Source organism: Aythya fuligula, chromosome 11 (assembly GCF_009819795.1).
Source record: "Aythya fuligula isolate bAytFul2 chromosome 11, bAytFul2.pri, whole genome shotgun sequence".
Classification (NCBI taxonomy): Eukaryota; Metazoa; Chordata; class Aves; order Anseriformes; family Anatidae; genus Aythya; species Aythya fuligula.
In genome coordinates, this window is record NC_045569.1 from 8,401,131 (window position 1) to 8,423,007 (window position 21,877).

Genomic DNA, 21,877 nt, shown 5'->3' on the forward strand with positions numbered 1-21,877 from the left:
TCATGGTAAAAGTTAGTTTTCCTCCCTGATAAATAAAAGCACACATTTTTCACATATGCAAACACAAATTCGTTAATATTCCTCCATTAAACTCTAGCATTCACCTTATACAAATTAACCAAACCCCTGCCAGTTACCTATTTTGTTCGGTTTTTAGAAGTACCCTTCACTTATTAGAAACATTCATAGACTGCATGGAATTACATGATTTATACTCTAAATGTCGCCTAAAACCATGCTATTTAAATGACAGGAGATAGAGACAAGAGATAGGATAACAGTTCAAAGAAGGAAGCTAGGATTACTACTGTTAGGAGTACTTCTCAAAGCAAACTAGGATAGACAAGACAGATAAGGAAAAAAAAGGAAAGAGGAACGTAGAAATGAATCCTTTAAAAGCTACAGGTGGGAGCAAAGCACAGAAGGTCCCCGAAGAGACCTACTCCTCAGTCTGATCAGGTAGTGTATGTTGTCCTACGGCTTTTTGAGTGGGCACCATTTCAGTCATGTTAGTGGCCTTTGTATGAAAAGCCCAGTGTCTCCCACAGGCTCCGATTCAGCAAAAAAAATTAGTCATAGCTTGATTCCAGTGCCATCAATGAAACGAAACTGCACACACTGTTCACATATTCTGCGAGTAATATGAATGGTAAGGCAGGGAACAGGAAATCAATAGGATAGAAAAAAGCAGTGTAAAAAGAAGGTAAAGCTGTAAGTTTGGTGGAACAAAAGCTGCGTTTAAGCGGGCCAAAAACTACACAGAGCGGGAATGTAGGCAGGACATTGTTACCGCCCTGAAGATAATGGTGAAATGACACGGGCCAATGACAGAACTGCAGATTTCAGCAGCGTAACAAAGGAAAGACAAATCCTACCTTGTTGAAAGAGCTTTACCAGCTACCTTAATGTATGTATTTATATGAGACCGAACTAAAATTAAAAGTTAAAAAAAAAAAAAAAGTGAATAGAAGTTAATTTGCTTTCATGTGATAAACACAGTTTCAAAAGCAACAGGATTTTGCTCTAAGAGAAATCTCCATCCTTTTCAGCTGGAGACTGATAAATCCCCAGAAGAAGAAAGTCCCAAAAGCAGAGATAAAATAAAGCTGTCACACAGTCATAGAAACGACTTCATATTTTTAGTATCTCCATTCATAACAAAACTATTTTCCACATTTCACTGAACAAATCACATTTACACGTGAATTCATCTTATTGGTTAAGAACTAATACTACCTGTCAGTACTTGCACAATATATGCTTAATTCCAGAACAGGAAAAATTGCTACAGTATAAAGCATACTTTTAGCTCTGAAATTGTTAAAGAACCTACAGATAATAGCAAAGGAAAAAAATCTAGAATATAATTTTATTTTTTAAACTGGCAAGATTAACTAATTAGCACCCACCTGGCCTGGAAAAAAAAAAGTGTCAGTACTGTGATTTTTAACTTTTTGCTTACAGACAAATCAACCAACAAAACCCCTTACCATACCAAAGCATACATGTATTGTACAAGCAGGCACTTAAATCAGCTCCCAAAGTCTTAAGGAGCTATTTAAATCTTACCTTCTGCATTACAGATATGGACAAAACAAATACATTTAATTTCCTTCAAGCAATAATGAAGAAATTCTATGGCCAGATTACAATAAAAGAATATTTCTTTCTAGGCAGCTACCTATTATGCTTAACAAGCTTAAAACAAAATGAGTCAAAGATCAAGAGTAAGTTATCTGAGGTGTCAAGTGCATAAGGTTAAAGGTGAAATTTTATTAGGTCAGAGGTGACATAAATAAAATCTTTTATGTCAAAGAAGAAGGGTCACAGACAAGACGTATATAATCGAAAGACATCACAGATGACAAGCAATAACTTTAAGTAGTACAAGTGTGTTCTCACTACAGATATCTTCACTGATTAAAAAACTGAAAACAGTGATGAATAACTAGCCAAATATATTACAGTGCTTCACTGGACTGCAGTTTTACTTCTACATGATACTCCTGAAATTTGTTTTAATGTACTTCAAAACTTACCTAAAGTTACTGAGTGCTTTTACTTGTGGAGGAGACAAAGTCTGATATTAACTGCATGTGCTGAATAAAAAGGTACACAAAGCAGATTGCTCTGAGAAATAAAATAGCTTTTCTACTTTACAGTAACCAAACCTCTAGCATGCATGTCTTACTTCTGTTCCTTGAAAAGAGAAAACTGGGGTGGGCGTCAGGCCAAGGAAATGTCAGATTACAATACAGTTCAGAATTGTATACTCAGACAATTTAAAACACAGATACAAATTAAAATATACATACACACACACATATATATATATATATACAAAAGAATGGAAGTATTGTTATATTGCCAGTATGTCAAATACTACACACCAACTAGATTAAGGCTATTTAAAATCTGCTTTTGTAATTGTCAGACTGCTCATTCAGTTAAACTGTTCTCTCCTTTTACTCCTGCACTAAGAACTCATTAGAAAAGTCTCATATGCTGAACCTTCATCTTGATCTCAAGCTCACATTGCTGAAAAAGCAGTGGATTTAAGCATATGGTGTTGGACACTACAAAAATTGAGATATCTGTGCCCTCTAGTGGAATTTCTTTTTTCACCAACTGGGACAAACGCAGCTGTTATAAGATGATCCCTGTTTCTAGAAGACAGAAGTGTTAAGCTGCCAAATCTAATCTTGCAAATTGCATACAACTACCCTCAGAACAAAGAAAAAGTTCGTCTTTTTCCTCCATATTCATCTGAGGCAGTGGCACAGTAAGAAGCACTCAGAAGTGGTTAGCTAGATACAAATAAAGACTAGGTAGCTGCATGAAACCTCAGTGTTACCAATTGTCCACTCCTTGGTGGATGCATAGACATGAAAGAATTCTGGGAAATCTCACACCTTACATTTATTTCTAGGAAGCTAGATGCAGTATGAAGGCTTCTCCCTTATGTCCAACTAGATAAACCCAGTACCTAAAATCAAATTCAATACAAAAGAAATTCCACTAACCACTCTAAAAGAGCAGAAAAACAGAGAAGAAAGTATGTACTTTCACTGAAGTTAGGAAGGGGTAGGCAAAATGCCAACTCCACAGAGGCTTTCCATTTTTCCAGTGATAACTGCCCCTAGGGATTTCAGTACCTCAGTGATTTAACTTTCCAAAGCTTTTTGAAAAAGAAAAGAAAGTACTTATGGCAGTGATGAGCTGTAAAGAGAATATTTTTCTAGGAAAATAGTAACAAGAACCGTGCAGGAAAGAACAAGACAGCAAGTACTTTAAGTACTGAGAAGTAATATCTGAATGGTTGGAAACCTGCTGCAAAAAGACAGTGCGAGATTCTTTACTTCCTCCTCAAGAACTATTTGGAAGAAGCAAAAGATAAAGGGAAAGGAATAGCTATAGGATTGTCCAAGATGCTAACAAGTTAGATGTGGCCAAGGTGAGATAATAAATAATAGCATTTGAGTTTAAAGGAGACTTCTATTTGACTGTTCTAGTACCTGGAAGGTTTATCCTCATGGATAAGCTATTTTACACCTTTACTGAAGTGGGTTTTATTTAAAAGCAGTGAAGAATATTTACTATTTGGAAAGGTATAAAATGAATGAAAATAAAGACCACTCATGGAACATAACACATCAGACTTTTATGACAAAAAGATAAATACAGTGATATGAAAAATAGCTTTGGATTAGTAGTAGAGCAATTAGTCACAGTCTATTTCAAACAGAAATTGCCTTTAGTATTTGAATCCACTGTTTGTTTCATTCATTTTCATTAGTATACTATACTCAAAAAGGCACTGTTAAACCCATGCTAACACAAACAGTTCCATTCCTTTATAAGAATTTTAAAGACTTTCTTAGGCTACTCAGCTGGACGGCATTATAAAACCAGAAGGAAATTGAAATAGTAAAAGTTATTACACAACATACCACTTCTTCATCTGAAAGCTCCCGTCCTTGTATACTACTGTTTTCTCTCACAGCTTGTTGGTGTTTTTTCCCTTTAATGTGGCTAAATAGGTACACTTCCGATGAAATCTGTAATGACAATGAATTATTAGTGACTTTTCTCCTCCCTTGATAATACTATCATCTATAAATAGCATTATTTTACATGTAATATATACTAATTTGTCAGAAGTAGGTTCAGAATCTGCCACCTAATGAAAGTACTATCAGTTACCTTTAACATCTTTACAATTTTATTTATTTATTTTACTAAAAAGAATATTTTTTATTTTGTCACATAGAATTTCATCATAAATGTGTTTAGAACTACCAGGTTAACTATATATTGCTCTCTACAACTACCTCAAAGAAGGTGGTAGCAAGTTGGGGGTCCAGTCTCTTCTTCCAAGCAACAAGCAGTAGGACAAGAGGAAATGGCCTCAAGTTGGGCCAGGGGAGGTTTAGGTTGCATATTAGGAAAACTTTCTTCACTGAAAGGGTTGTGAAGCATTGGAACAGGCTGCCCAGGGATGTGGTTGAGTCACTATCCCTGCAGGTCTTCAAAAAATGTGTAGATGTAAAGCTCAGTGACATGGTTTCATGGTGGACTCGACAGTGCTAGGTTAATGGTTGGACTGGATGATCTTAGGAGGTCTTTTCCAAACTCAATGACTCTATGATCCTGTACGATTGTTAACTGTTATTGAAGGTCACCTGAAAACACTTAACCGACAAGAGAGCAAAAACACCCAGTCACCAGTAGCAAGTTAAGGGAACAAACTATGTTGATAAGGAAAAAATGATGCATTTTTTCATTTCTGAAGAACTATTTTAAGGTTATTTCAGCACACCATTTTCACTGTTGCTTTACTCATTAAGAACGCAAACTGTCTAGACTTCTTCACAGCAATTAATTCCTACTCAAAGGCTGGCATAGCTGTCTATGTATTAACCCACAGGTTTTGTTTTAACATAAGATGTAATACAAATGCTGCAGCTTAAATGGTGATACCAGCAAAAAAATTGGCATAAAGATGCAGCACATAGACAGGATTTCAAAAAATCCATAAAAGCAATATAAACAGTGCTTTTTCTTTTTTTTTCTTTCCTTTTTTTTAGTGCACAGATGAATCAAAAATACACTAGAACAAACACCACTAAGATTCAAACATGGCTCTGTATCTCAACTTTAGCAAAATCACACCGTTTTTCTTGTAAACATACACAAGTAAAGTTCTTCGTAATGGATTTCTATATTCTGAGAGATGGAGGTGTTAACTGTGTCTATTTAAAAACATCTATCCTAGGCTTTGTGATCTCTCTGATGAATAACCCAGAGAACTACTATGTTTTATGTTGTTCATGACCTGATTATGGCTAAACTTTACAAGTTCCAATTACAAAATCTGTTTTAGAATAATTACATCAGTAAATTAAGTAATTGTTGAAAAACAATCAAATAGAAATAAATAAATAAAACAAAAAAACAACCCGAAGCAGCACATTCTACTTCATGTAACCATGAAGAATTCCAGCTGATTGCCAATGGAGTGGACTTCCGGGTTTTCAGAGCTCAAGCACAGAACTTTATCCCTCAGCCTAATTCACATAAACATCTTTATTTTAAATTACATAATAATAAGACAGCCAATTTGCAGTATAGTAAGACTTTAAAAAAAAAAAAAAAACACTCCTTGGCTTCTCATCTCATTTTGACTTCTATTTGACTTCATACAATGAGCTTTCATTCGGAAAGGCACGTTAAGTGAATGTACAAGACTCCACTCTGCTGAACCCTCAGTTTCTGTTCCAGCACTGCCTGAAGTGATCCTGTGTAATCTTAATTAATGTAGCAATTAAAGAGAAATAATGCTTATATAATTTCCTAGCCAAGACCTAAGATTTTGTTCAATAATGCCTGCCCTATGCAAGTCAGTAAAAACAATTATCAACATGAACTGATCTCCCTCCTTCCTACTCAGTGACTGCATGTCTCCCTCTCTTCACCGTGCCAGGAGCACAAGAAGAGACACCCAGTTGAGACCAAACATCTCAAGAGAGGTCTGCCAAGCAAAGTACCTGGTTTCTATAACTTGCTTTATGTTTACCTTTTAACCAGATTCATTTGATGATTCCTAATTTTTGCTTTTCTTAGAAGAGAGAGCTAGCAACTGTGTACTGTCCACACTTCGCTTCCTGTGATTCTACAATTATTTCAAATCTTCCCTAAACCACATAATTTATAGACAGAAGAATCCAAGCTAAGATGCACTTTCCCAAGAGCAGAGCAAGGCCACAGCACGTATGCAGTACTCTCATCTGAGAATGAAGCATAATTTGTAGCTCCAAGGCTTAGGCTAGTCTTGCAATTCTGAGAGCAACCCCTCTGTTCAACTTACCATTACACTGCATAATGAGCACTGTTTTTTTCGTTCATATGGTGTAAGTTTAGGAGCATAATCAGTATTAGCATGTCTTCCACTACTTAATTCAGCTGCTTTCTCTTTTCTTTGTTCAATTTGTTCCATGTGTCTTCTAATACTTTCATCATGCTGAATGCAAAGTAACAAAAGCAAAGAAAAAAATGGTATGAAGCAAAAGGTATTAAGCTGTCCATAGAAATACTGTGAGTTACCAGTTGGGGTTAGGCATTAAGTCATCACACATCAGAGATTTAACATTCTGCTACGATTTAAAAATCAATCAGCACTATTTTTGTTTTATAGGTGATTATCAATTCATAAATTCATAATCTGACAATTTCATTGAACTTCATAGAAATTCGCCTATTTCAAACTCTTTGGTAAATCTTTTTGTTATATGTAACATCTCACTTATTCTGTTTTTATTCTCAATTGAACACTCCAGAAGTGCACCTATCAAGGTACAGCTCCCTGGATTCTTTCAGGAGGCTCATACACTTAAGCCTCAAGAGAATGGAGCAAATTTTTAACTATTATTTAAGATCAGAGACTGGGGCATAAGCCTGTATTTAATGTCAAAACTGCATTTTACAACAGAAGTAAATGTACCTAAGATCATAAGAACAGGATCAGAGGTAATAAAAATATTCAAGTGAAAAAAATACTTGTACACAAACAATTCTAGAATAAAAATTTAGATAACTTAACAAAACATGAGACTTCAATATGTAGCTCTACCTCAGAACCTTACAAATATGATTTATCATTTTAGAAGTGTTTACTTTTCTCAAAAATAGTGGATCATTTCAAAATTTATGATACCTTTGTTCCCCACAGCTGAATGCCTGAACTACAAGGCCTTGTGCCTCTTTTCAAGAAATCACTGTAGCCCTCCATGGAAGATGCCACGCTCTTGATGGCATCAGTTACAGTACCATTAGACAGGACCTTGCATGACTGACTGGCAAGTCTTCACTGAACAGTGTGAGAGTTCCTAATTACTGATTTCCCTCATGATTTAACTCAAAATTACGTGTACTTTCCAAGGGAAGTTGAAGTTTATTTGTTCTCACATTTAAAGCTCTGAAATTAATGTAACTCAACAGAGCTCAGTCCTGTTCTTTCCAAATTACACAGTGCACATTATACAGCAAGGTCCTGTTTTTAAGCAAAAGTATGAATAAAAATCTATTGTAAAGTTACGTAATTTGGGACACAGCATACTGTAACATCTGTACTAAATAAAACATACATACATAAACTATTTTACAGAAATTCTACATTACTGATTTATTTTTCAAGTGTAGCATGTTTTTATACCTTCAGCTGAATCTTCTTCTGCAGTTCTTCCATGGCTTCTTGTTGAGCTGCAGTAAGAGCTGCCAACCTCTCTTCTCGATCTCTAACCAAAAGATAACAAATATAGGGGGAACATTTTAATAATATAAAACATGCATTAATATTCACAAGTTAATGTTTGAAATGGAGAACAAACGTCCCAAAAAATGAACCTGAAGGTGGCTTAGTGGAAAAGACAGAGAACAGAAAGCACTTTAGTTAACACAGAAAACAGATGCTTTATTTTTGATAATTTAATAAAAGCAGGCACTTGACAGTACCTGTGAACAGGCTTTAGAGCAACCAAGAACAATGGGAGTTAATGTAAGACTGCAAAATAATCCTGAAAGTTGTGCCCTGTCACCATTAGTATTCTGCAGTCAATGACCATTTTCAGTGAACCAAAGGGGAGGAGTACAATGGCAAATCAAAGAAAAACATGCAGCAGTAAGGGCAGTGTATTTTATAAAAGTGATGATCACTGAATGTTTGAATATATAAACATATAGAGAAAACTCTGACCAACACCAAATGATATCAGGTATCAATAAGATTGATACCTAAATTGATGTTCTAAAACATTGCATTTCCAAATGTTCTAGATACCTAAGGATAGCAAATCATACTGTTATCTTCTGTACAAAACTGAAGAGTCAGGAACTGGTTTTGTTCACCGTACCTCTCTGCACTACATCCCCCTCCCAAAAACTGAATCACGCCTCAAACATCAGTTTTCCACTTCTAGGAATCCTCCTTCCCATCACCAACAAAGCGCCAACACAAAATATAAAAGCCAACAGGAAAGATGACAGGGAAGGAAACAAGTTTAACTATATAAACACTAGGCGAACTCTTCCAAATACCACGGTTGTTGGGGGTGGGTAGGGGGAGAAGAGATGATAGATGAGAAGCATTGTGTACTTTGTCTAATCTCCCAAGGAACGCACAGAAAAACTGAACTACAGTCTTTGATTTTGCCTTTAAAGAACTACTCCCTCACACCATGAGCTAAAACAAATCATAACTAACATGATCCAAACCCAAAGCCTATTTTAGTTATTTCTTTCAGTAAACATTTTAAAATACTTGTTTAATCCTACAAACTATGACAAATTAATGACATTAATCCAAAACATGCAATGATATTTGAAACAAAATTCTCAAGTTTCCATTTATAGAGCATCAATATTATTCTTGCCCAGGCCCTTCTGAAACTTAACACGATTAGCTTACATTTTACACTTTTATGATTTCTCTCGACAAGAAAAAAAAATCTGTGTTAGGGATTTCAATTCTCTGGAATATAAAACACTCAGAAATTACATCTAAAACCTTACTGGAATCAAGTTAATGTACCATAAGAGCAGAGGGGTTTTAAAGTCAGTTTTAAATAAACTAACCCTTTCATACACATGCTTTAATCACCACCAGATGCACATTTATATAAAGCTTATACTGAACAAACTTTAAGCAGATATTTCAAAAATGACTCACTGAAGCAAGTATCAAATCTTTGGGATAAGAGTTAAATCCCAGCAGAAGGAAAAACGAACAAAAAACAAATCAAACAAATAATACTTGCTGAGGTTTCAACAAACTATGTTGAAGACAAAGACAGAAGAGACAGTACAGACAGCTTCCTTTCAAGATCATCTTCTCACTCAACTTCTGACCCACTGCACTTTGACTCCTGCTCTAACAGTACTACATCAGAGAAATCTCAGGACTGTTATTAAGGAGACATAAGACTGAGGCCACTCTGAGGTACCAGAATCACCGGATTAAAAGGTGAAAACACACATCCTTTCCTATTCTTTCTCAGAAATTGAAAAAAGAAATAAAAGAAAGAGAAAGAACACTATATAATCAGCATCTGGCAAAGAAAAATGACTGCAAGCACAGTACTGCAGTAGCAAATACAAAGCAACTGAAAACTAAGTGCTACAGAGCACACACAGCCCAGTGCCACCCCCTAAACCCAACAATCCATATGCTTCATTCTCTGTGCACCTAACATTCAGCTCAACTGAAACAGAGAGAAGAGCCCATATGGAAACCCCTTTGTGAACTTCTGATTATGGGCATAAACATAAAGCAAGTAGTTCATAGGCAGCAGAATTAATGAAGCCTGATTTCCCGGCTTTATGCCTTACAAACGTGGCCTCTGGTGTCTACAGAAAAGGTGAACTCATATTGATGCCAGTAAGTCCAAAAGTTACTGGAGAATGGAGGAAATGGGGAACACGAAAACATTAATCTTGCTTCTTTTGAAAACTAAACTAAAATATGAAAAAGGCAAATTGTTAAAAGGTCTTGTTAGCAATAAAACTAAGATGAAGTAATGTTAACAATATAAAATATAGCATAGCATGTTATATTGCGCATGTACCTAAGGAATACAAAAATCTATTACAAAATTTATTAATACTCACTTGATTTCTTCTTTCTAACTATTCATCAAAAACATCTATTAACATTACTTTTTAAAATACTATGCCTGAAGGCTGAAGAAGGCACTGTTGTTAATATAGAGAACCTGCAGTCTGCCTGAAAGAGTGGCAGTGAAGGACAGGGACCCAACAAAATTATGGCAAAGTTACCTTGCTCTTTCCCGTGCTGCATCTTCCCGTGCTTTTTCTTTCTCTTGCCTCTGCTGCTCAATCCGTGCTTCCTGTTCTTTCCTCTTCATCAGCAGCTCTTCAACTCGGGCCTGCCGTTCTGCTTCCAGGGCTCTTTTGCGCTCCTGGTTGAAGAAAAATAAATTCTAACTTATCTTTTGCAAATATTAAGTATATTCACAAGTTTGAACATACACTGAAGCACAGTTGCATGAACTAAGCTACATATTAACTGGCCATATATTTTGCTCAGACTGAAGATGACTGTCCACTAGAAGTCCACCAACCTGATCAATAAGAATATCTGAAAAATATTTTGAACATCTACAAGGATATATGTGACACAGAAACAAAATATGCTCCCATAGAATATTAATACTTAAATCATGACTATTTAAACAATGATTTAAATATTATTCAAATGTTGTTATAAAATAAAATGGATTTTTGCAGTATAGTTTTGTTCTATCATTGAATATGCAATTCTCCCACTGCTCAATTTTTACTTTTTTCCAGACTTAGAGTTCTGAAGTCATGCATGGTATTGTAAACCTGACAGAATGACTATTTGAAACAGCAACAAATGTGAAAAAAAAAAAAAAAAAAAAAAAGTGCATTTGAAAACTCATACTCTAAGACATTTATGAGTAGGCATATTGAGTTAGTTGAGTTCTACTGAAAGGAAATATGACTACTCGATTTAGCTGAACAGTCTGGAGAGAGATGAATATTTTACACGTTCTTCAAATTCTCATCTTACAGTAAAATTAGTCTTTTGTATGACAGATTAAATAAAAAACAGACACTTCAATCTATTTTAAATATATACTTCTTGCATCATCTCCAGCACTGTAAATACTCATCACTGTTCCAGCAAAAAGCTATCTTCCTTTAAGGCAACGGTATGAGGTTTCATTAACACAAAGCAAAATTTGCTGGAATGATAAATGCTTTTACATGATTAGATGAGGGCTCTGTACTCTTTAAATATTAGCTTTACAAAAATTTAGACATAAAAAGAAGAGCACATTAACCTTATATTTCATTTTCGTCAAGAAATGAAGAACTACAAAAATAATTGAACATTTTTGTGTCATGCAAAGCATTTTACTTTAACGATGCTAACTGCACAGTATTGATTTTCACAGGCAGTACAGCTTGAAAATTGATTATCAAAACTGTGGCTTTCACAGTAACCATACTTTTCCCAATGTAAAGTTTCAGTAACAGCATTGCATGAATACATTAATTTCCATCTCAATAAAACAAATAAGACAAGATACAGCACACTTTACAACCATACTATTAAAACAGGCAAGAATACAAACTGTTCTATAGGATACACCCAGTGCATCATAAAAAACAAACGCCATTTGTGCTGAACATTCCTTACAAAAACCTTTAAGGTTGCATTTGAAAATGGACCAGAATGGCTTGCACTTTTTAAATTAGGTACCAGTGTCACTAAACAGAAAAGCATGTAAAATGTGGATGGAAAAAAACAACAACAACTAAAAAAAACAACTGTAATAGATCCTGTAATTAAAAAATTAAAATAAGGCTGACGGAAGAATGGGTTTAAAGGTGTGAACCTGCAGAATTTGGTGCCAAAAAGAAGCAACTAGGTTTTACTGAATGGATCTGTGAAATACCTGAGGCTATCAAAGACACCGTTCAGGCAAATCAGCAGAAGTAGGCTAGGCTCCATAGGTACTGACACAGGAGACAATTTTTAGAACCCTTGTGATTCTAAATGATGTAGTTGTATGTATAGTGAAGTCCCTCACTGTTACAGTACATTCAAAGTAGTTACATTTACAACGTAGTTTGTTATGTTTACAAAGTAGTTTACGTTTATGTCTGATGGGGTTTGATTTTTTTTTTTCCTATAATTAAATTCATACTTATGGCCCAAGAACTCGTATGATTCATTTTCACAGAATCATAGAATATCCCGAGTTGGAAGGGACCCATAAGGATCATCAAGTCCAACTCCAGTTTTTTAGTTTACTTGCCCTTAAGTGTAATTATTTGTTCATATTTATACTAACTGCTAAATAAGTTGTTATACCAGGAATGGGTCCAGATCCACAACAGTGAAGGAAAAGCTCTCATGTGAGGAGGACAGCAGGGGTAGATACAGCATATCTTTACATTTAGGGCTTTGCCTAATTGTTTCACAACATGTGTATGGAAAAAGCATAGCAGGAAGCACTAGCTTAATCCTTGGTATGGCAGAAAGGATATGGGCAGGTAAGTTTGGTGATAAAATGCCTATGTAACCTAAGAAAGGAGCAGAACTGTGACAGAGATACGGAAGAATTAAAAACACCCCAAGACCCATAAACTCCAGAAAAGCTCCATTCTAGAATAAGTAACTACAAAAAACAGGGTTCCTGGGGCAATGGGCTTTTTGGTAAACCATATGGAAAGGTACGTTTCATCAGTAACAATCAATCCCTGGAAATCCAGGAACTTGTAATAACAGATTCTTGCTCAGGTCTCTGGGGTACCTTCTGTCTCTTTTTGCTTCCGAACAAATAAGGTCAGTAACATGTCACATTTTTCAACAAGAAGATAGTATTTATCATTACCACCTGATTCTAAGCCCTGAAGCAAACTCAGGTCTCAGGCCAACTGTAGTTGTGTTGATCTCAGAAGAGTTCACATAAGAAAACACGTTTTGGATTCTAACATAGAGAATAGTGCCAACAAGTGGATGTTTGAGGTTGGGAAAATTTAGCATTGGAATTTTTACATTCAAAATAACAACAACAACAAAAGAATCAAGGATTTCATTAACACAAAGACATTTCTGTTATAGTTTTCACTGATCTTGTAAAGTGTATGAAAATTATGACATCACAGGCATATAAGATGCATTTTTCTGTTTCCTCTCAAAGTTTCACATGTTACTAAAACATGATTTTCTTATAATGGAGTAACTTAAAAAAAAAAGTTTAAGACAAGCATGACTCATCCATATGACCTTAGCTATGCAGACTCTTTTTTAAAGGAAATCCTTAAGACTTACTTTTCTCCCTCCTGGTGCTGAAACATAGTAAGGCAGAAACACACTCAAGTATACTCTCTTGAGTTGAGCAATGGATTTAAGACAAAGAAACAAAGACTGCACAGCCAAAATTGGAAATAAATGCATATTTCCTTGTCAACCTGCAACTACAGACATACCTGAACAGCTTCATCACGTGCTTGCTTTTCCTCTTGCCTTCTTTGACGCTCTTCTTGCAATTCATTTAAACGTTGTTCATATTCTTTTAATTTATTCAGCACATCATGACGTTTGTTCTGAGCTTCCAAGGTGTTTATAAATGCAATTTCATTTACCTGCAAATAACCAGCAAGTATAAGAAAAGATCTGTGAAGTTCAAGTTTTATTCTTAATGAATTCTATCCATTTGTTGATTACCCATTTGGTAATTAATTTGATGGGTTATTCCTCCAGAATTGTCTGTAAACCAATGCTCAACCAAGCTGAACATAGGGCTTTGTCTTTTTCCTACTTTTGTTTGCTCCCCCCTTTTTATTTAGTTTTAATAAAACGGATAGTCCACAGCATATAAAACAACAAAAAACAAAAGGAAGTTGAATGATACCAGAAATCAAGAAACACTGGGTAAATGATGGGAAAATATTCCCAGTCTTCTCAAAGAGACTTTATTCGTCTATTCTCTCCAATTCATAGAATGTGGAATGCTAAGACCCAGCTGTATAAATGTGTAACAGGTAACAGAATACAAAAGGTCTTTCTATTTAACTCTAACAGTATGGGTATTAACTGAATACAGAATGTGAGAATACACATACTGTGAATAAGAAAACTATTGAGGTCATTATCTTAATATTAGATTTCTTACTAATACAGCTTATTTCACAAAGACAAGTACTATTTTATTCAACCACAGGTGGACACTGCAATACACAAGAATAAAATTTAAAAAAATCATACAAAAATGCTTACTTAAAAGTACTTTAATCAATATACTACAAATATCAAAGAATATACTTTTCTACTGAGGTTCAGGAAGGTAATAATTCTTGCCAACTCTTTAAAATGCAAATGTTTTAGAAATTTATATGGATCTGGAAAATGCAAACTTTATTTAACTTATCTCTCATTTATCAGTTTGCTGCTCAATTTGTTTGAATCCACAAACGACATTAGCGGAAAGGATAACTGTCAAACAATAACACATCACAGAAGTTGGAAGGTTTTGTTGTTGGTTTCTTTTGCTTTGTTTAATGACTACAGAATAAATTTCATAGCTCAGTAAATAGTTAAGCACTAGGAATTTGGATAAGCAAATATGCAGCAACGGTTATCATGGCCTTTCAGCATTACTCATCAGCTACTATTTCTCTAAAGCTTTTGACCCAATTAACCCTTATTTCCATAACAAAAGAATCTCAAAAGGCAGATCTTACACAGTTGAACATAGACAATACCTAAAACATCTGCTTAGCTGGGGAATTACACTAAGTGTGGTTTGGTTAATATGATTACAGAAGTCACACCATTGTAATGACATAATAACGAAGGTATATTAGACTGAATTAGGTAATCTGGAAACCACTTTATTCAAAGAAACAGGAAGAGCAAGTGAGAAAGCTAAATCAGCTTTGTTGTGCTCATCACATAATAAGGATGAACAGCTGCATCACAGCTGGGACACATGCTCATTATGTAATTTTAGTCATAAGAAGATATGTATTAGTGCTTATCAGAAGAATATGATTTAAGCAACCAACAAAATAAAAACCATCCATTGCTCACCTTACAAAACCAGGTATTGAAGTCAGAAGGGCAGTAGCAAAACACTTGTTTTCTAGTAATTGTCCTTTGTTAACTGTAGGTTTCTACTTATTTCCAGCTGTTTAACAAAATTAGTAGTACAAACCACAGCAGGAGAAACTCAATGAGCTCTCCCAACTTTGCATTCAGCTGGAATATCATGAGATCTGCTACCCTTCCAGGAGCACTGTTTATCACCAAAAATGCCTCCATACTCACAGTGAAGAAGAAGAGCAACAATGCTATCAGCTCTTTATTTCAAACCATCTTTTCCTTCAGTACAGCCCACCATGATAACGATAACAGGTCTAATAACAGGCTCATTAATTTTAAATTAATTTTAGGGAAAAAAAACTCCCTTTTAGAGATTGACATTTATCTGTTTTGCACGTGACACATGCCCATACCTGACTTCCATTATCCTTCACAGTATATTCCAGAGCACTCTCCGGTACAGAACTTAAAGAAATATTATCATTGATTATTTTCCCTTTAAAACAAAATAACTTACCTTAGCTTCTTCCTCTTGTGCTTTTTTCACAATTGCTTGTAGCTGCACTTCACGTTTAAACTCCGCATGGAGTAATTTTTCCTCCATCATCCTGCGTCTTTGATCTAATAACTCTTCTTTCCATTTCCGTACATCTTTCTCCTATATGTAATTACTGAATTCATTACTAATACAATAACTGGAAATAGGCTCAGAATTTTCTTATTTTTGAAGCTTTATTTACAGCAATAAAACATTTTGATGCCCTACGCAAACCCTGCACCCAGTTTAACCCGAAGTGCACGTATTTGCTAACTGCTTCACTGTTAGATATGCTTTACAAAATTCATTTCAATAAATTCTGATCCTCTAAAAGTAAAGTATGCAAGTAATCATAAGTTAGGCTTATAGGATAATCAAGGTTGAGAAGGAACTCAGGAGGTCATCTAATCCAATCTCCTGCTTTAAGTACGTTCAACTATGGGGTCAGACCTTATCGCTCAGGAAAACCTCCTATCGCTCAGGAAAACCTCCAAGTATGAAGAAGACACACAACCCCTGAGTAACCTATTCCAATGCCTGACTGTCCTCACCATGAGAAATTTTCTGCATGTATCTGACTAGAACCTCTCCTTTCAAAAAAATCTATGCCCATTGTCTCTCAACCTACTGCCATACAGCAGTGTGAAAAGCCTAGCTCCACTCCCTTGATAATCACCTTATAAGTATTTGAAGGCCCCCAGTATTAAGTCCCTCAATCTATCCATCCACACAAATAAGCTGATAGAGGGAAGAAAATAAACCAATACAGTATCGTGCCTTTCATTAATGAACTCTGAACACTTTTTTCCATTTCTTTGCCCTATTTTCCTTTTTTTTTTTTTTTTCCCCCTGTAACCTTTGGCAGATCATCCGCATCTTCTGAAACATGTATATAGCCCACATCACAACAGGAGAATTAATCTAGAATGAGATCTTCTTGTTTTGATGTTAACAATATAATTATCTTAGTTTAGAATAAAGCCATGTCCTTTCTGTGACGCATGAGTCATCTGACAAAGCCACGTGAACTCAGACTCACAGGAAAATTTCATTTTACTCCAAGTTTTAACACCTAACATTTCTAGGCCACGTGGGGAAAAAATGTTTTCTGAAAGGCAGTGAACTGCCTACTTTGGTTTACAGAAGGCTTACCCTTTCCATTAATTTTTGAAGCTTCAGTGTCTTTTCTTCACGTAACTTTTCTCTCAGCTGTTGAGCTTTCATCTGTTTCTCTTCATGTTTCTTTTTGGATTCTGCTATTGTTCTTTTAATTAAAAACACAGCAGAGCAAAAACCAGTGAGACAACATCAGCTGACAACACTGCAAACATTTCTATGACATTTTCAGTAAGAGAACATAAACAGGCCACTGGACTGCAATTAAATGTAAATATTGTTCTTCTAGTCTTCAAATATTTATTTCATGGTCAACTAGCATGAACCTAGTTCATTATGAAAATAATACATTGATTTATTTAAAACTTTCCACCCACAGACTTAAAGTAGATTCATGAGCAGTTTCATACAGCCATGAGCTTGGTTGTTTTCACTGCTCAGTCAAGACAGGTAACAATTCTAAGACCTTTTGCGTGATGGTGACGACAGTTTCTCGTGCATGTGTATTCCATGGCCAGGTGGACGTGCAGGCTCTTCTTCCACTCTGTCTCCCCAAGAATTACTCTGGCGCCATGACTCCCGGGCTGTACATTAAGAAACAGACTTTTATAATTTAAACACACTATTCTGGGAGAAGTACAATTAATAAGGCTTTGGTCCTCCTCAAGTTCCCTCTCAAATGGGTTGCCTTCAGCCTAGGCAAGGTGCAAACTCAGATTGAAGAATCTCTAATTCCTGTGCATTTTCAATGCTTGATTATTTTACTAGACTTTTAATCAAACGTTAAGACAAAACCGGATAACAACTTTTAAAATTCTAATAGAGACATGGTAGTAGAAAGCTAAAGAATGACACACAAAGCTGAAAGATATCTTGAACACAGAAGTCCATCTTTCCTAAGGAAACAACATCAAAAATGACACAACTTGGAATAATATTTAGATGTTAGGGGTATCTTCCAAATTACATAGGCATAAGTAAAACGGACATTTTTCTAGATTTTGCTGACATTTCAAGTTAAACACAGTAATATATTAAAATGTACCTTCATAATCTGCCAAGACATCATTCCAGTCCATAGACATACCGCAAAAAGATATGCTTCCATTGCCCATACTAGCCTGAAAATTAATATGATATACACAGTAAAAACATAAAACTTAACACACAGATGGACACATACATTAAACAGTGCCAACTCGATGATATCTAACAATGTTTCCAAATTCAATTAGCCATCTCAAAGATGCTGTTCCTGCTGATTGTGATAGTAGGTAGTAGACACTACCACTTCATCAGGAATAGCTCCTGTATGGCAGCAGTGAAAGTAACACACCCCAACTCTCCCATGTTCCTACTCAAAAACAAGCAGCACGAAAATGAGGGCAACATCAGAGGCTCTGTATCGCTCAGCAGCGCTGTGCTGCTGAGTTTACTAAGACTAAATACTCCTTAAGACACAACAGTATCTACTACCTGACACTATGTACTTCCATTTGCATGTAATACAGGTTGCATTAACACACAAAGAAGTGATTGACAAATTCTACATTAATACTCTGCTGACATCCAAGACAGCTTAAAGTTGGGTACTTTAAAATAAATCAAACACTCACAGAGAAATCACTATCATTGTCAGTCTCAATATTAATGTCATTGTTTTCCTCTGCTTCAATCTCTCTAGTTAATTGCTCTTCTTCTGCAATAGCACTAGCAATAGCTTCTTCATTTGCCTTTTCCAGGCGATCTGCCAACTCTTCCTTCTTAGCAAGGACTTCTGCCATAGACTGTATAGGAAACATGAAACCAAGAAACACCCACAAATCAGATCCAGGCACAAAAAAGTTGTTTTCATACAGTTAATATGAATTGTATGACATTTTGTTCAACTTCTGATTACCTGTAGATCCTTCCTGCTATATTTTGTCAACATTGCACGTGAATGAAAAATAAAAAACATTAAAACTGTTAGCAGTTATCAACTAATTTAAGGGCTATGTAAACCAATAATCATTCACACAATTCCTAATATTTTATACAAATGTTGTCATTAAAGGCAACCAAGACAGTCTGTCTCCAATTTCTATCTTTTAAATACCTAGCCTTAGGAACTAAGCAACGCATACACTGAAACACTGATAGCATGTGCTGTTCTACCTTCAGAAAATAAATCATGCTCTGAAGTATTATTTAGAAGGCAAAAATGGACCTGCGGATAACCCATATCTGGAAACTTTACTGTGCTTAGTATTACTAAATCTCAGGCTATACTTGTTTTTCAGCATGAATGGCAACATAGTTGGTCAGGAATGTTAGCCTGAATATGCTAATTGTCGTCATCTTTTCAAATGTCCAGTAATAACTAGTTCACTTCCACTCTAGATACCAAGCAATGTGTCAAAATGCATGAATCTGAATTTAATATAACTTAATCCGGACTAGTGAAATGCTTCAAGAGAAAAGATCCCAAACTGTTAGCATCCTGAACTGTTAATAATTGAGAATCTGAAACAATGTTAGTAGATGAGGTGCTAGAAATCAGATCTTTCTAAAAGCAATCAGATACCCAACTTGGAAATTAACATCATTTACAGACTAGACTATTGCTAGGTAAAGGGAAGGTGATTCACAGGAAAAGTTCTGTAAATCACAATACTAATCTAGTGTCAAGATATGAAAAAAAAAAAAACCAAAACACAAAAACACTAGACAATTGGATTTTATGCGGCATTGCTGCGACTCTGCTCAGAGAAACCCTGTAAAGCAGACACATCGAAACCCGCAGAATCCAACAGACAAGAGAAGACATTCTTTATAGGAATCCACATTAAAAGAGAATATTGACTTGACATTTGTTATTTCAGAACAGCATTTGTCATCATTGCTAGTTGTACGGGAAGACCCAAGAAAGCAGTTTAGTTAGCCTTAAAAGGTAAGGAGGTCTACATTTGTTTCTAACAGAATTATGACATCCTATGTCTTTCCAGCTTGGATAATTAGCAAAACTGGAGTAAGAATTTAATAAGAAACATACTCTTAAATGACTGATAATGGAAGGAAACAAGAAACTATGGCAATCATATGTAAGGAAAAAAAACAGTTAGAGCACACTAATACTCTTTATTCCAAATAATGCACTTATATATTTCTACTTCCAATTCAGAAACTTCACTGGAATTCAACCTATTACGATAAGGATGTGTGCAACACATTTTTTTTCTACATTAAGTCCTCTATAAACTTTTGTTCAATTTGTACAAGAGGCTAACACTAAACACCATGCAACATAGAATGAGAAAATTAAGGCTTACAGTTAGTATTTACTCACAAATCTTGTAATATTTCTTACCCATCTGGCAGCACTCACATTTGAAATATCTGAGGGATCCATTTCAGTTTCAGTTCTAGCTTTTTCTGTCTGAAGTTGGTCTACGTCATCAGGGATCACAGAGGAAGCTTCATTCATCTGGGGAGTCGCTGAAGTACTGTCAGTATTTGTGAGAACTGGAGGCACCTCAGAAACCGTTTGTAAGGAATCTTCTTGCAAGAGTGTGCCAGTGCACCCTGTATCTTCTACTGTGTGTGCTGTGAACTAGTTGGAGACATTTGCAAAATTAATAAGGTAATACTGATTTTTGAAAAGTCACCAAAGTGAATAGGATTTTAACAAAATACCTGGCATCCTTACAGTGAGTGATATAAACAACTCCACTTACAAAGATTTCCAGTGAGTCATAACTTTGCAAAAGTTGGATCTTTACCTGAATTGCTCTTTGTATGAAATGTGCCTAATGATGAGTTCTTGGAAAACAATGGGAAGCCTGTCCAAAGCATTGTAAATCATATGGTTCACCTTATGATTTTTAACTTACCTATTTGTGCCAACATATTAATGTGTTCTCACAAATCTAACTGAAATAAGTCATCATTTTCAACCCTATTCTAATCTGTTTAGTGAATATGAACTCTTGACAATAGTACCTTCAGAAAATTCTCTAAAGAAAAAGCTGCAAGACTTCTTAAAGCAAGAAAATGGTTCAAAATTTTACTGACCTGAGTCCTCTCAGTAAGAGGATGTTCAGACTGATGTAAAGGGTCTTTCTGTGCAAGCTCTGTGCTTTTGGATGCACCATCGTCAGAGACTGAACTCCTACTCTTACTCTCCGATGGTGGCGAAATGACATTTTCTTTGTCACTGTCACCTCTGGGCTTCAGTGATTCTGCAACTACAGGTTTTGTTGCCAAAGCCATGGATCGAGATCGAACAGGCCTTCCACGCTGAACTGTTTCCCAGCCCTCTGCATCCTTTCGATCTACATAAAAAAACCAACACCCCGTTATAAACAACTGTTTTACTACAGTATTATGCAAGTTTAGTGATAAAAATGTTCTCTTTAAAAATAAACACCAAAAATCAATGGAACATTTTAAGCAAAGCTTTTTACTTTCAAGTGCTATCAGTTTCACAAAGACTGAACAACTCTCTTGTGGATGGCACCAATTCTCTTACTGTTAAGTTACTTATACACATAACCAGGTGAAAAATGACACGTACTTAAGCGTTTTTACATCTACACTGCTAATTCACCAGATGGCGTATGCAGCAACAGTAACATTAGAGGCCTTTTGTGAAAGCACACATCTCTGCAAGTACAGACGTAATTGCAGGTTTCAATGAGGAAAGTGTAGTCCAAAAAGTGGTTTACTATTGTTCCAGAAATGGTTTGGGGTTTGTTTTGTTGTTGTTGTTTACTTTTTTTTCCCAGTTGTTTCATTCTAATATTTAAAATACATTAATCAGTGTCAGCTTTGAGGAAATTTCTTCTTACAGAAATCCAGCATGATTACAATATGAAATTAGAAGAGTAGTTTTCTTCCATTTACTTTAATGACTGGTTAAGTCATCATTTACTCTAAGCTGGTTAAGTACAACTTTCTGACCAACCTTTTTAATCTCTAATCTTGATGTACACCTGAAATGCCTTCAAAATTACATTTGTCTGCCTGAATTATCAGGTCTTAGGCATAATACGAGCATTTCTAGCAACTCAAGGTAAACCTCTTCTCTG

The 21,877-nt window shown here is 35.5% G+C and overlaps 1 protein-coding gene across 2 annotated transcripts in view; it reads right to left on the reverse strand.

Annotated features, from left to right (window-relative positions):
- SCAPER (S-phase cyclin A associated protein in the ER) overlaps positions 1 to 21,877 on the reverse strand; it is a 157,812-nt gene that overhangs the window by 100,501 nt on the left and 35,434 nt on the right. For both annotated transcript variants that reach the window (XM_032194784.1, XM_032194785.1), the window contains exons 9-20: positions 20,862 to 21,121; positions 20,176 to 20,400; positions 18,425 to 18,595; positions 17,854 to 17,929; positions 17,275 to 17,392; positions 16,845 to 16,956; positions 15,672 to 15,812; positions 13,540 to 13,695; positions 10,330 to 10,472; positions 7,712 to 7,793; positions 6,368 to 6,520; positions 3,951 to 4,058 (exon numbers count right to left, since the gene is read on the reverse strand). In XM_032194784.1, coding sequence (XP_032050675.1) covers positions 3,951 to 4,058; positions 6,368 to 6,520; positions 7,712 to 7,793; positions 10,330 to 10,472; positions 13,540 to 13,695; positions 15,672 to 15,812; positions 16,845 to 16,956; positions 17,275 to 17,392; positions 17,854 to 17,929; positions 18,425 to 18,595; positions 20,176 to 20,400; positions 20,862 to 21,121 — 1,745 coding nt within the window. The remainder of the gene's footprint in view (positions 1 to 3,950; positions 4,059 to 6,367; positions 6,521 to 7,711; positions 7,794 to 10,329; positions 10,473 to 13,539; positions 13,696 to 15,671; positions 15,813 to 16,844; positions 16,957 to 17,274; positions 17,393 to 17,853; positions 17,930 to 18,424; positions 18,596 to 20,175; positions 20,401 to 20,861; positions 21,122 to 21,877) is intronic.